At 53.6% G+C, this 15,455-nt stretch overlaps 1 protein-coding gene across 1 annotated transcript; it reads left to right on the top strand.

Annotated features, from left to right (window-relative positions):
* The first annotated feature begins 4,184 nt into the window (after window positions 1-4,184).
* LOC118258823 (protein-arginine deiminase type-1-like) lies at window positions 4,185-14,886 on the top strand. Its single transcript, XM_035567855.1, has 16 exons — window positions 4,185-4,276; window positions 6,180-6,354; window positions 6,814-6,883; window positions 8,225-8,286; window positions 9,006-9,123; window positions 9,561-9,686; window positions 10,332-10,495; window positions 10,595-10,698; window positions 10,997-11,120; window positions 11,991-12,098; window positions 12,189-12,340; window positions 13,405-13,549; window positions 13,851-13,944; window positions 14,025-14,104; window positions 14,415-14,540; window positions 14,653-14,886. The coding sequence occupies exons 1-16, from the start codon at window positions 4,185-4,187 to the stop codon at window positions 14,884-14,886; spliced, it is 1,974 nt and encodes a 657-aa protein (XP_035423748.1).
* The last annotated feature ends 569 nt before the right edge of the window (window positions 14,887-15,455 follow it).

Below are 15,455 nucleotides of genomic sequence, written 5' to 3'. Positions count from 1 at the left end.
CAGCGGCGAGTGAGCCTTGAAGTGCCAGAGCCACTGTGGTGATGCCAGCAGCAGGGAGAACACCAAATCCTTCCTGCAGAGGCTTCTGCAAAGTGCCTGCCTATTGCAATGCCTCCATTTGGGGAGGAAGGAGCAGGGCAAGCGCTGCGAAGAGGTGACCGTACCCGCATCCCGTGTGGGGACAAGCGCGAGGACCTGCCTGTCCCCATTGCACAAGAGGCACTGGAAGCTCGCACAACTCACTCAGCCAGTCGCCAAATAAATCTTGGTCCATAGCACGAGGATGGGATTTTGCATGAGGCAGAAGCGCTATTCCCAACGCAGACTTTGCTCTGTGCTATCAGGCGGGAGATGGGCCCCGGTAAACCATCACGAGACGTCTGTGCAAATATAAGCACGCGCACGCTGATGTCTGGAGGCTCGTGGTTTCGCAGCTATAGTTAATCTGGTCAGAGGAGTTTTCTGGTTTTTAAAAATCAGATTAGGAACTGCTCTGCGTAATCTTCCCCGCCACTGACGGATCTGTGCCTGCCCTAATTTGGGGGGACGGGGAACAGATAGCCAAGCCGAAGCTTGCGAACAACCCCAGGAGCTGCTCCGTGAGGGTTCTCATGTGCGCTTCGCCCTGGCTGGGTGCTCTGCAGTCCCTTCCTGCTCGCACGTGTGTGACTGCAAGGAGTAGGAGGGAAGCATGAAATATCCCCCCGTGGCGTCCTTTCGAGCTGACCTTTTGCGTTGAGGAGGTGCAAACAGGTGCCTGTCCGAGCGGAGGCACGAGGTGCTGCTGTCGCTGCTGCTGGGGCATGTCGCTGCCTTTATTTTGGAAGAAGCAGCCAGCTTCGAGGAGGCAAAACCAACCCAGCGAGGAGGATGAAGGAGCTTGGGCGAAGCCGTGCCGACCCACGGCCGCGTTGCTCTCCCCGGGGGGGACACGCGGGCGTGTATTTATAGGGCAGTGCGTTTAATGCAAAGCTGGGGGAGAGCGTGGGCAGGGTGAGCCCAGGGCGCGTGCACAGCTCCAGCCTGGGGGCAGAGGCAGTTTTATGGGGTGCTTTGCTTTGGGATTGCCAGGGATGAAGTCTCCATGTTTTACGAGGCAACAGGCACTTTTGGGGGAGAAGAAAGGACAGAGGGGGCTTTTTGCTGCTTTCTCACCCAGGAGAAGGTGTTTGCAGAGCCAGCACCATCGAGTACTGATGGGTTTTATCAGCTTTCAAAGCATTTTTGCTGGTCCAAACCATGCTCCTGCCCTTCACCAGCCGGGACAGGGGATGCAGAGCCTCAGCAGTCTCGCGACCATGACCGCACGGGATGCTCCTGTCGTGCAGCCTTACGGCTCCGCACCAAAAGGAAGCAAACCCTCATGCAAACAGGAGCGGGACTTGATAACTGGTTCAATGCCTTCCCCTGTTGCAAGTAATTAGGCTGACAAGGCTCTTAAAAGTTCCTGCCTGCAATTACGCATGCAGAGTAATAAATAAGGTGTAATTATCGGCTTAGGGAGATTATCAAACTTTCCTTGACAGAGTGGCGGTGCAGGATGGGTGAGAAGGGAAGCCCCGCGGGGTCGGGGCTGTTGTGGTGTTCTGGGGGTCGGGTCTTGCCCCATCATGGCTGGAAACAGCCTGAAAGAACCAGTCGGGGGGGGAGGGAATGAAGCAAGGCCCCCCAAAAACAAGCTCGCCAATGTGCAATTTGATCTGATGGAGAGGCACAGGGGGTTCGTGCGCCCTCAGAGGGGTCTGAATTTGCCCACTCCTCTCTGAGCCATCTTGCACAGGGAGCCTTAATGACAACTTCTCGGGACAAGGTGTTATTAGGGAGAAACACTCAGCTCTGAATGGGCCAGATGGCTTAAAACTGAAATTCTTCTTATGCATGGGCATGTCGGTGCTAATAGCAGGTGGAGGAGGAAGAAGAGGTGAATGTAGCTGCCACCCAGCAAAGATGGGCTGCTTGGGGCTGGAGCGAGCATTGCTGTGCCTGGTCAAAAATGCGCCGTGACTAAACCCGAGTCTGTCTGTGGAAAAATAAAAACACCGCACCAAACCCAACACAAGCATGAAGTTTCAGCTTCGTGGCTTCTTCCTTGATGGATGTGATCTGGGACGGGTTTGGGGGGAGAAGCGTGGCCGCAGCGTGGGGAGGAGAGCACACTCGTGAGCCCTGTGCCGAAGCCCTGGTGCTCGCTGGGAGCCAGAAACCACCGTCCTCTGCCTGCTTCCAGATTACAGACCATAACAGCATGACCCCGTGGGGATGTAGGTGTGTTCCCTGTCCAGCACAGGGCTCAAACCAGCTGAGCAGGATGCAGTGCCAAAATCACAGCAGGCGGCAAGCTCAGCACCGTGCCCCATCTAAACCAGCGCGACCAGCGGCCACAAGTGGTAAATCCAACTTGCAGCCTTACATAATGCTCTTTTTTGGTAGACTTAGAGCCAAATTCTTCCATGGGGGATGTAAGGAGCTCACAGTGATTCTGCTTGGCAGCAGCTTTATGAATTTTAGGGGTGTGTGAGCCCCTAAAACCCTCCTCCAGGAGGTCTCAAGAACCAACGCAATTCACAAATCTATGAACATCATGAGTTTGGCTTGTGCTGGGTTTCAGGACATGGAATTTTGCTTAAAATCCCAAGCCAAGGTCTTGGAGAGGCTGGAAACACCGCTAGCGTTCCCCTCTCGAGCATCCTGTCCGCCCCAGCAAGATCTCATGATCTTATTAAAGCTGTGCTTGTGTACGAGACACGGTGCTGCTTTGCTGCTGCAATTAAGGTCGGAGCCCTTTAATGTAGACTTGCTCGGAGACGTTTAAAGCAGCTGCCGTGGCACTGGTTTGATCTCACAGGGGAAGGTGCGTGCAGGTGGCGGCTCCCAGCTCGCCTCTCCCCGAGCTGAGGACATGCAGCTTGGTGCAATGGTGGGGACCAGTCCTCCTTGCTCCACCGAGCCTGTTCTAGCTCCTTTGGCTTGCAAGCGGTCCTGCTGCTTGCAGAACTGCCTTTCTTCCAGCTCCAGAACTTTCCAGCCCATGGCACGGCACAGGGAGGCATCGCCCTGTGGAAATGGGGACTGTGCCGTCACCGTATCACCCTGCCCCTGTTGCAACGAGATTGGGGATGAACCGCAGCGGGGTTGTCAGCGTGTCAGGTCAGCGGTGATGGAGTTTCCCCATCTCCCTTTGTGTCTCCATCTGTGGGACATGCAGGGCTGCTGCCGCCTCCATCCCGTGTTGGCCCTGAAGCTCCTTCCCAGAGGAGCAGCAAGATCCATCTCACCCAGTTTTCCTCTTTGCCGTCTAGCGAAGTCTCCTGGGATCGCCTGGAGAGAGATGACTATCTCCAGAAAGCCACTTCTTCCAGCGACCGGGGCATTTCCCGTGGGAGCTTCACGCGCATTAAAAAAAAAACAATTCCCCAAATGCCGCATCCAAACAAAACACCCGAGAATCCCTAATTTCCACTGAAAGCCTCTTGCCTTGTTTTGCTTTCTTTTTTCTTCCCTTCCCTGCTTGCCAAATAACCAGTTTTCCCTGCACCCATTTCTGTCAGTCGCGTTCATCAGGAGTTGTTATGAAGGGAAGGACCAGCCTGAGCAAACATTTCCTTTTGCTGCTGCAGCGGTGAGTGCCTTATGCAGGCATTGCCCTAATGGGGTAGCCGAGGCCATGAGTCACCTGTGGAGAGCCTGCGTGGAAAATTTGGGTTGTTTTAAAGAAAATGCTTCATTTTAATGATACCGTGTATTATAATAAGCCTAAACTACCATCTTGCATAACAGGAGGGGGTAGAAATGTTTAATGCATAAAGCTTTGGAGTCCTTATATGGAGCTGTAAGGGAGGTGAGGGAAAAAGGGGAGAATGAGCCCCGAAAGGGCTGGCTGCTGAGCATCCAGGGCAGGGCCGCGCATCCCCACCCCGTCCTGCCCCTGTGCCCCCTCCCTGGCCCCGCAATTGCCGCCTGGCCCTGGGGGCTGCCTTATCGCCCGCATCTCGCGAGCGGGGCGGCAGCTTCGCGGGTGGCGGAGGTGGAGACGGCAGGGTCCCTGGTCCACCCCGTCATCGAGGGAAGGGAGGAAGGAGGAGTTAAATTCCCCTGCCTTTTAATCCAGTCATGCTGGTTCACCTACAAAGCCAGGCAGCCAGGCAGCAGCTTCCTTCACATGCGGCCGCCGTCCACGGCACATCATGCCCCAACGCCAGGTCGTGAAGATGTCCACCAGCCGCGCCAGCTACGGCGTCTGCGTGCTGGGCACCGAGGTCTTCCTTGACACCCACCGGTAAGGCTGGGGGGGTCAGGGTGCCGGCGAGCATCCCTAGGGATGATGGATTTTAGGGGGAGCCTAGAAGCGTTGGGCGGTTTTGCTCTTTGCTTGGAAGCGATGGGTGTTAAGGGGAAAGATCTCTGGGCACGCACGGAGGTTTCATCCAAGCTCAGTGCATGAGGGACGTGTGCCCCCAGCTCTGCTTCAGGCGATGCCGTCCCATGGGGAGGTGCGCCCGAAGGAGGGATATCGGCCCCAGCAAAAGCAAGGCGTCGAAGCGTAGCCGAGCAATGACGATGTGCAGGCAAAGCCCATGCACACCCCGGCTAAGTGGGATCTATTTCTGGCTGCGAGTGCATTAGGCAACAGCAATTCAAGATGAGCAACTTGTCTGGAGCTAAACTGGGTTAAAGAACAGATGTGTGGCTCAGGCAGAAAAAATCCATGAGCGGGTTTGCACAGGCGACGTAACAAGAAGAGATTTTTCTGACGTTAAACATAGGGGTTGCTTTATTGGCCAGATATGAGGCTGTATTTACTCTCCTGTGACATTGTCATTATTTAATAAATCACGTTTATAATGATAGCGGCTACAGGCTGAGCCAGTCGGGATCACAGCTGGTGCAATTATTTGGGTTGTGCGTTGGAGCCGGGCCAGGAGCTGCTGACATCCCCCCGATGGGGCTCGGACCCAGCCTCAGCTGCCCTTAAAACATTTCATTTTTACCTTCAGCCAGGTGGGAATACAAAAACCCTGTTATATGCATTATTTTTCTCAATCTGAAGTCACAGCAAGCATTTAAGCATGGGGCCCAAGTCCCAACATGGGCTGATTTGGCTCCTTGGTAGCAAATCTGAGCTTTGGCCCAAAAAGACATATGTCAGATGCTTTTTCAACATCGGGGCTAAAAAAAAATAGGAGTCCCTTCATGCCCTCAGAGCACTGGTGGGAGCGACATCCCTCTCCATGCTGGGGGAAATTCAGTGATGGATGCTTCAAGCTTTGACCATGGCTTGGTTCGGTTTGGGGCAGAAAACTGAGCTTGGTGGGAATCCTGCAGAAGTTTGTGTCTCAGTGGGGTGATGCAGAAGAGCAAGGGCTGTGAAATCAGGGTGAATAGACCCAAATTTGAGATGTCATAGCATGCAAAAGCGTGCAAGTAGACTGTGGGTAGTCTTGCAATGTTGCACACTGGTAAATGTGTGGGGTGACAAGCGAGATGATACCTTAATCTCCCCATACAAGCTACTGCAGGCACCGGGGCTGCCATGCCAAGAGCAACGCCAGGAATAAATCCCTTCTGTGCTTTTTTCTCCCTGCTAAAATTTATTACTGTGTCCCTTTCCGCGTGCGGCTGGGGAGGCTGGCTCCCGATGGCAGACAGGTTGGAGCACTCGCGCACCCCGGACGGAGGTGCCGGGGCTGTAATGAGCAGGTAGGCAGCACTTCAAAGGCGAGGGATGTCATACAGGTGGGGTGCAGGCTCTCCATGCTCGGCTTTGGGTTCTGCTCCACTTTGGGCATCTCTCAGGTCAGGGTATGCAACAGCAAAGAACCAGCTCCCCGATGGGTGACAGCCCAATGTGGCCCTGCTCTTGGTCTGGGTTTTGTGCTGGGATGCTGACGTTTTGGATTTTTTCTTCCTGTCAATGAAGGAGGTTGGGTGCCCCAGCTTCAGAGATGTGCTGTCTGGGCTTAACCACGGACGGACGTGCCAGAGCTCCAGTGGGAGCCCTGCTTGCTCAACAACGCCACAGAGATAATACTTGTAAAATTCAGACGACATATTTCGTCACCTGAAGATGGTTTCTTAGTCCCTGAAACCCAGTTAAGGCTGGATTTTAATTCCAGGAGACCCAGTTTAACTATTTGGGTCCACAGAGGACAACAGGAAAGACAACTCATGCTCTGTTTCAGATCTACCCCCAAAGGTGCCACGTCATTCGATGTCCATGCCACCTCTGCAGTTACGGTCCACATCATCCACAACCCCATGACAAAACCCATGTTTAACTCCAGATGGCCACTGGATCCTGATATAGAGGTTGTAGTGACCATTGATGTCACCAGCAAGACCGTCAATGACAATAAGGTTAGTTCCTTTTTATGCATTGAAGCTGAAAAAATTAAGTCAGAATTTCCAGGAAAGCAGGGCAGGCTCGAGCACTTCCAGGCAGTGCTAACATCAGGCATGTTTTCTTAGAATAAACTCAGAGACCTAAACAGAACCATGTAATTATTGTGTACGAAAAATGAAACTAAGAAGAAGGAGATGACATTTTGTGCCCTAAAAAAGAGATAACAGTGACTGCAAAAACCAGTGTCAGAAACTCCATGCCAGGCAAAAAAAATAGTCTTGCCTTGGCTTTTTCTGTGCCAGTTTTTGCGTTGAAGCATGCAGAAATTGTTTGGTTGAGCTATGATTAAAGGAGCAGGGCTTTGATGAACCTTCCAACACCTTGTTGTATGGCATTGCCGGGTCAACCCAATGAGTGGAAAGACCTACTCAGCATGACAGGACATGGGTCATGATGTGGTGATGTCTTTGCAGGTTAAGATTTCATACTACGGACGGGAAGAGAATGAGCTTTCGGTGGCTTGGTTGTATCTCACCTGCGTAGGTGCGTATTATGGCAACACTTGTCCGAACGCGGCCAGCCCTTCCTGACGCCGCAATCTAGCTGGGTTCAAGGGATGGGAGGTAACTGGGGGATGCAGACTGCCCATCTGCAATGTGCAGTGATGGTTTGGGTGTTCACAGCTTATGCTGACAAGCAGGAGGGAAACAATTAAAATGTTATTGTGCTGCCTTATATGGTGCAAAAAAGACGCAGGCTGGGCACTGTCCCCACCCAACGCACGCAATAAGCAGCCTCCTCTGACCACTGAGACGATTTTGCTGATGGAGGAGGATCCAAAGATGACCATGTCACCCACCTTTCGCTGGCGAGCCCCTCCTCGACCTCCAGTGCAGCTGGTGGAGAGGAATAGGCACCAAAATGTAGTTGTCTGACCTATTTCAGGAGTTTAGGATGAGATGAATCATTCCCTTGAAATGCCTATTTTCCTCTGCTGACTACAAAGGGAGTCTAGACAACTAGTCTGGATGCAGAGTCTTCCACTTGGATGGATTAATTACCCTAAATTTGGGATTTTCTGAAGCACTCACATGATAGTCAGACCTGTGTCCTCAAGTCATGCGCTTGCCTGCCAAAATTGCCCCTGAAGATGCTGATGGTTTCCCACGTCCCATGGACTCCACTGGAGCCATCCAGGGCCACTGCTGTCCACAGAGCTTTGACCTTACAAAAGCTCTTTGCTTGCTTAGATTTAGGACTTCATTTCCAAAATTACAGGCCCAGCTTCTCCATGTGCTCCTCTCTGCATCAAGGAGAAGGCCAATATCTGCTCCAGTGCCCACATTTTACACATGCTGTATACATCTCCCTCTGACCAATTCAGTGGATATACGTCTTAAGATAGACTTTGCACAGATTTATGTAGGATATAGATGAGGTCTCCAGCAGACCTCCAGTTTGGGCCCAGAAGAGCTCTCAAAGGGCAAGTCCTTCTCAAACTTTGCATCACCCCTAGCAATTATTTAGTGTCCACTCACCCATGGTGAAGGCACTTTCATGCCTTTGCCATGTTTAGACTTCATGAAAAAGTGGTCAACATGGAATTGGTGAAACCACAAAAAAATGCCGTGGAGTGGGTACGTCCCTGCTGGGGGACCCAAGACAGGAGAAGACGGGTGGAGACCAAGTGGGGAAAGCCTTAAAAAAGCTGTTGGGTTGCTCTTCTGTTGGTGTTTTGTTGGCAGCATTGGGTCTGGAGCCACACTGGGGTATGAAGGTGGGGTTGGCTTTGGGTGACTCAATGCTAGCATTGGGGATGAGCCCAAAATGTCCCTGAGAGCTCGTTCCCATGCTGATGGCTTCCTTCTTGCTCTGATGTTTCAGACATATCCCTGGACGTGGATGTGAGCCGTAATGGCAGAGTGAGGAGCAAAGGGAAGGACAAGGTAATGAGAAACACTGCGTGGCTTTGGGCAACGTGTGGAGGGTAAATGCGGGGAGCTTCTCTTTGCAGCCTCTTCTCTGCAAATCTCCAGGAGGGAGAGGGATTTGGGTGGTGTCTGAAACAGGGAAAATAATGTGGCAAGTTCTCAGCCTTCTAATTGAGGAGGAAAACACTTTATTTTTTTATTCTGTGCCAAAATCTCCTTCCTCTCCAGTCCAGCCCCAGGGATAGTACAGAAGAAAACACTTTTTTTTTTTTTTTTGATTTGAAACGTGCCACTAAATGACTCATCTGCAAGTTTTGCAAGCAGAAAGAGATTTACCCCCTTGGCAAGAAATCTGCATATGCCCAAGCACTTACGCCCGGGTAATTGTCTGCAGCCAGATCAGCAGCACAAATTGTACATCAAGATGAGATGCGTTTCTAGAAATGGGATATTCTCTTTCAAATGAGGGCTGGCAGATATACTCTGGCTTGTTAGAAGATAAGATCTGTTTGAAACAGTCCTTGCTGACCTGGCTAGAAGCTGAGGTTAGGAAATTTAGTGGCTTGAAAACATTGCTGCCCTCTCCTCACCAGCCCTGAGTGCACTTTGTGGGATCTCCTCTGAGTATGGATGTGGCTATAGGGTTTTCCCAGTCCACCCACTACTGGGAGGAGGCTGGGAGGGAGAAATCTTGCTGGCTCTGCTCCCATCCCCGTTGGGTGCTTCTCCTCCAGGCCAAGTGGACATGGGGTCCGGATGGGCAAGGTGCTGTGCTGCTGGTCAACTGCGACAGGGACAGCCCCGGCGCGGTGGGGACAGACAGCGGCCAGGTGGACATACGGACCAGTGCAGGTAGGACATATGGACCAGTGCAGGTAGGGCATCACCCACAGCACCAGGGGACCTGTAAGGTCACACCAGGGAGCTTTGCCTCTTGCAGCACCTCCATCCTTCTCCCTCTGGTCTAAGGCGTCATTCACGTGTCTGGCGATGGCGAAATGGGTGGCAAAAACAATATCTGGTGTAATCAGAGCAATTAGAGATAGCAACAGCATTACCTGTTTCCGCATTGCAACAGAAATTGGCTCTTTTCCACATCTCCTTCCCCATTTTATTTTCCTGGACATCTCTATAAAATCTATGAGCGTCATGCAACATCCCATCTGGTTTGCCCTATAAATCCACGCACAACCAAAGACTGCGTGGAGAATAAATAGCAAAGCCCACAGGCAATGCTGGAGGCTGGAAACCTCCCCTTGTCCCCTCTCCTTGTCTCCTTCCCCCCATAGACCTCCAGGACATGTCTGTGATGCTGCTGCGGACTCAAGGTCCCAGCAATATCTTTGCTGAGTACCAGCTGGTCCTGCACGTCCCCGAGTCGGACGCAGACAAAGTGCGTGTTTTCCATGCCATACGTGAGTATTTCCTCCTCCCTTCCTAGATATCCAGGCCAGCCCATCGTGACCCTGGGGTGGGCAAACCCTTTGTTTTATTGCTTGCTATAGATAAGGGCTGGGTGCCAGCGCTTGCTGGAAATACCTGTTTATCCCCAAAGTTCCTCTGCTGTTCTAGAAGATGGGGCTATATGGGGAGCTTAAAAACTGTACAGGGAAAAATAATTTAAAAAAAAGGCTCTGTTGAGTGGGATTGCTGAAGTTTTGAGAGCTTCACAAGCAGATAACCCCCCAGTGGCTGCTGGCACCTCTGCGGCGCAGGCAGAGTCCCAGGCGCCAAAGCAGCCCATCTCGTCGGGCTGCGCGCTTTGCCTTTGAACACCCGGGTTGGTGGATCCCAGCAGTTCCCTGCCGAAAATCAGGTCAGAGGAGCCAAGTATATCATTAGATGCTTAACTTGAGACACGCACCTTGAAAGGGTTTGACCTGAGGGCATAGAGTCCTCTTTGTACAAGCAGATCAAGTGTGTTCCCCAGAGAAGAGCAGGCACACCCGCTCCTCTGCAAACCACGCTGGCATCAGCCACCTCCTCGCTGGTGCCTCTTTCCAGCCCTCTGGATGGGGTGGCCGCCCCGTGCTGGGCTGGCTATTTCGGTGTTTCTGCAGGGAGTGACTCACACCCCCAGTACAAACCCGTGCTGGGGCCGGGTAAGCTCTCCTATGTGCTAGACCGTGTCGGCAGTGGAGAAAACACCTTCTACGTGGAAGGGTTGGCTTTCCCTGATGCGGGCTTCTCCGGGTTGGTTTCCTTCAGCGTCAGCTTACTGGAGGTCCCCCATAAGGTACGTGGGGTCTGCCCCGTCCCTGTCTCACGCAAAGCACCTACTGGGGTTTTTGACTGCTGCTCTCCAGCATTTCGCCTCTTGCAGTATTCGCCGGGCACCCCGATTTTCACGGATACGGTAGTTTTCCGCATGGCACCCTGGATAATGACGCCCAACACCCAGCAGCCTCTGGAGGTTTTTGTCTGCAGGTAGGAGGGATGTCACCCCATCATCACTCCCCAGGCTTGGGGACTCTCCAAGGAGAAGCTTTTGACCCTTCCTTGTTTTACGCATGCTGTACTGGAGCCTAATGTTGCTGTTGGTACCCCTCTGGCACTGCTGCGCTCATTGCATCCCCAAGGAGAAGGTTGAAGGACCTTCTCCAAGAGCTAACCTCATGCAAAGCTATTGCCCAGTGCACTAGGGATGAGAAATGTGCTGCACGGTTGGGATGAGAGGTCTTCTGTGGTCCCTCCTTACAGCCTTCGCTCCTTCCTCTCCCCCCAGCATCAAGAGGGGCATAAACTCCAACGAGGTCTTTCTGGAGGAGCTCCAGGCCCTGTTGAGGAAAGCCAACTGCAAGCTGACCATCTGCTCAGAGGTCGAAAGCCGGAGTGACCGCTGGATCCAGGTCATCACTCGATGCTTGTAATACACGTCTCTTCTGGTGCTTCTTACGGGCTCACGGGGCACACAGGGTGTTGTCCCCACTGCTGACACCCCGGGAGGGATGAGCTGCATTGCTCGGGGGAAGCACACAGATGCTAAGAGATGAACCGGACAACCATGAGCTAAAACATGGGGAAATGCTGCTGGTGGTGGCAACAAGAGTGTTGCTTGGACCCTGGGGACATTGCAAGAGGGACCCCATTACCAGTGGGACCCCACTGTAAGAGGGATCCTATTGAAAGAACCATGTGGGTTATTAGAGGAGACACCCCACATGCAAGTGGGGCTCTACTGTAAGAAGGACCCCACTGCAAAAGAAACACCATGGGGCATTACAACAGGGCCCCCACTGCAAAAGGAACCCCATGAGGCATTGCAAGAGGGACCCCATTGCAAGAGAGACCCCACTGAAAGAAGAACCTTGTGGGGCATTGCAAGGGGGACTCCAAGGGGCATTGCAAGTGGGGACCCCTTGCAAAAGGGAACCCATAGGGCGTTGCAAGGGTGACCGTGCGGTGCCTTGCCAGCGGGACACCGGGTACGCGGGTGGATGGCCACATGTTCCCCCAGCAAGCCCCAGCCCTGTTCTGCTGGTCCTCGTGGCTGTGAATTGCTCACGTGGGGGGGACCTGTCCCAGGCACCGCAGTGGTGGGCAGGGCGTCACCCCCGGTCCCCCCGGCACAACCAGGGAGCTCTGGGGTTTGGGCAGCAGCCGAGTTGTGCCAGGATCTCCCCGTTTCCTGCTCCACCCTCACCGCATGCTTCGCCCAGATGGCTATCACCCCCAGGAGCCTTCCTCCTCCTCCTCCTTCTCCTCTCTTCCCCCAACAGGATGAGCTGGAGTTCGGCTACGTGGAAGCACCGCACAAGACCTTCCCTGTGGTCTTCGACTCACCCAGGAACAGAGGCTTGAAGGACTTTGCTTTTAAAAAGATCCTGGTGCGTCAGGGCATTGCTAACCCCTTTCTCCCCAAAAATCCTCTCTTGGGGCTGGCAGCGGCTCCCATCACTGCTCCCCTCTTTCCCCAGGGCCCCGATTTTGGCTACGTGACCCGCGAACCCCCTGGACATGAAGCCTCCAGCCTCGACTCCTTCGGCAACCTGGATGTGAGCCCGCCGGTGACGGTGCGGGGCAAGGAGTACCCGCTGGGCCGCATCCTGATCGGCAGCCCCCTGCCCTGGTGAGACAGGAAAGTGTCAAAAACTGTGGGGAGTGGCTGCAGCGAGTGGAAAATTCCAGGCTAAATCCCATGTGCAAATTTCACATGCAAACCGCGTTGCTGTTCCTTCTCCCTGTGCAAAATCCTTCATGCACCGCTATGATTATTTCCCCCTCCCAAAATGCTGGTGCTTTCACTCTGATCCTACAGCACCATGCCTATTTTTCTTGAAAGGAAAAGCAAGGGAGTTCAGAAAAGGGTAAAACCTTGAATAACTGGAAATTGTTTTTGCTCTGCCCTCGGCAGCAGCTGTGGGCAGGGAACAACAGCACCCTGCAAAGCCCGCACAAAGGCGGCTCTTCATCCAGATAAACAACAACAGGGCTGAGTCCGGACAGGATTTGAGCCAGGACAGCAAACGGAGCAAGCTGTGCTGCTGCGGCGCTCAGTGCCTCACTTACCCTGACGGGAAAATGGGATTTTCCCAGCCTCGCTGGGGCTGTAATTATCCCTTATTACAAGAGGTTTTAATTAATGTTTTCTCAGCCTGCTGCTGGCTGTCTAAGAAAACGTAGGGAGGGATTTAAAGCTCGCAAGGATGGGGTGAATTAAGCCTTGTGCCCATTTCAGCGGGGAATGTGCTGAAGCAGAATGGAGGAATGTAATGCACATATAGATATACATGGATACATCTGCGTGCATATATTTATATACCAATACATTTATATGCAAACATATATGTGTATACACCTATATGCACATATCTATATAACAGTACAGTTATATGCATTTATCTTTGTAAAGGTACATCTGTACATATACATCTATACACCCCATGCATTGTGTTAGCAGATTAGTGGGAGTTTGGGATTCGATGATTCGCTTTGGCCGTCGGATTTGCTTGATTTCCCACCTCTTCCCTCCCGAAATGGCTACAAGTGGGCAGAAATGCTGGCATTTCCCATCAAAATGGGATGCGCCGGTGCGACTTCTCCCCTCTGCGTCGGGCATTTTGGGGACAGATCTCACCAAGGGGTGCGATCGCCTCCGTCTCCTCCTCCTCCTCCTCCTCCCTCTGCCCCCAGGGCCTCCGGCCGGCGGATGTCGAAGGTGGTCAGGGATTTCCTTTACGCCCAGAAGGTGCAAGCACCGGTGGAGATCTACTCGGAGTGGCTGAGTGTGGGCCACGTGGACGAGTTCCTCACCTTTGTCCCTGCATACGACAGGAAGGTAGTGTCCCTGCATCCCCAGTGTCACATGTGGCATCTGCTGCTGATGCAGAAAGCCCTTTATTTTGGCAAATCAGCAGAGAAAAAAAAAAACAAACAACACAACACAACAACTTGGCTTCTGAGCAAAAGGCAAGGCCAGCCCTGTGCGTGAATCGCCTTCCTTTTGGGTTGGCTTCCTGGAAAACGATGAGTGCCCTGTGCAACCCCTGGGGCTGGGTTTGGGCATGCATGGGCTGGCACGTGAAAATCTCCTATTTGCACGAAAAAAACCAAACAATCTTTTGGGCTCATCCACACAGGGTTTCCGGCTCCTGTTGGCCAGCCCCACCGCCTGCTACAAGCTCTTCCAGGAGAAGCAGAGGCAGGGCCATGGCGAAGCCACACAGCTCGTGGGTAAGGCAGCGGGCGAGGGAGTCCCAGCGGCAGCGGGTGCCAGCGGCGTCCCTCACCGCTGCACTGCCGTCCCCGCACAGGGATGTCGGGCACCGAGCGGAGGAGCATCGACGACATCCTGGCGGATGAGGGGCTGAGGAACGACAACAAGCATGTGCAGGTGCGCGGGGGTTTTGTAGCCGGGGTGGATTTGGGGAGCGCCTCTGCTCGCGTATGGCTGCTGGGTGGTTGATGCACGCAAGGGGAGCAGCTGCAAAGGGGCTGAGCACCCTTGGGTGCTGGCTGGGCCTCGGCTTTTGTCCCAGTGGGAGGTGTGAAACCCAAGGCAGGAGGTTGCTTGGGTTGGGGTGGGTTCAGGAGGTCTCTCAAAAAGAATGCAGTGGAGAACATGGGGCCTGGGCTGCAATAGGGCCCACAGGGGTCCGTGCGAGGGATTTGGGGAGGCAAGTCAGAGTCCCCGCTCTCTGCAGCGCTGCATCGACTGGAACCGCGACCTCCTGAAGCAGGAGCTGGGGCTGAGCGAGCAGGACATCATCGACATCCCCCAGCTCTTCATCCTGAATGGCTCCCGTGCGGACGCCTACTTCCCAGACATGGTGATACCCCCCCAGTGCCCCTTCTCCTCCCTCCCCACCACCTCCTCCCTTCTGCACCCTCCTTTTTCACCTTTTTGGGTGAAAAAAACCCTGCTTTTTGGTCCATCCGCAGGTGAACATGCTGGTGCTGGGCAGGCACCTGGGCATCCCCAAGCCCTTCGGGCCACTGGTGGCCGGGCAGTGCTGCCTGGAGGAGCGCATGCGGGCGCTGCTCGAGCCCCTGGGGCTCTCCTGCACCTTCATCAATGACTACTTCTCCTACCACGTCCTCTTTGGTGATGTCCACTGCGGCACCAACGTCCGCCGCAAGCCCCTAGCTGCCAAGTGGTGGCACATGGTGCCCTGAAGTGCCCAGGCAGGAGCTCCAGTCCATCCCGATGGTGGATGAGGGTGGATTTGGAGCATCTCAAAATAAAGCGTTTTGCCAATATGAGCACCAAGGTGCAGCATTTCCTCGCGGCCTGTCCTGTCTCAGCTTGGTTGAAAAAGTTGGAAACCTGTTTTTGTTATCAGAAGGGTTTTTGTGAGTGTGCTGCAATCAAGGCAGCATTCATCATGCTACCTTGGGGTCTGGGACCCCATCCCAGCTATCCTACAGTCCCTTGTCCCAGCTTCATAGTGAATCATCCCCCAGACTCCCCACATCAGCCCCCAAGTCCCCTCCCATTCGTTGGGACACCTCTTACCCCGTGCAGCACAAAGGTGAAGCCCCATGCTTGTGCAAAGCATTTCCCAGATGCCAATGAGAGCATTTCTTTTTCCCCTTTATGTTTACCCATTGCAACAGCTCCAAAAACATCCTCCCGCTGATGCACCAACTCTTCCATGCACCTGCGATCTTTTCCCCCTTTGCAGCTGCTCCCTCCTCTGTTCCTCTCCGCCTTTTCTTCACAAGCAGCTGCGGCGCTGCCCCGT

This window comes from Cygnus atratus, chromosome 21 (genome assembly GCF_013377495.2).
Source record: "Cygnus atratus isolate AKBS03 ecotype Queensland, Australia chromosome 21, CAtr_DNAZoo_HiC_assembly, whole genome shotgun sequence".
Taxonomy (NCBI): domain Eukaryota; kingdom Metazoa; phylum Chordata; class Aves; order Anseriformes; family Anatidae; genus Cygnus; species Cygnus atratus.
Note: the sequence above shows the minus strand (reverse complement) of the source record. Positions and strands in the feature narration are given on the sequence as shown.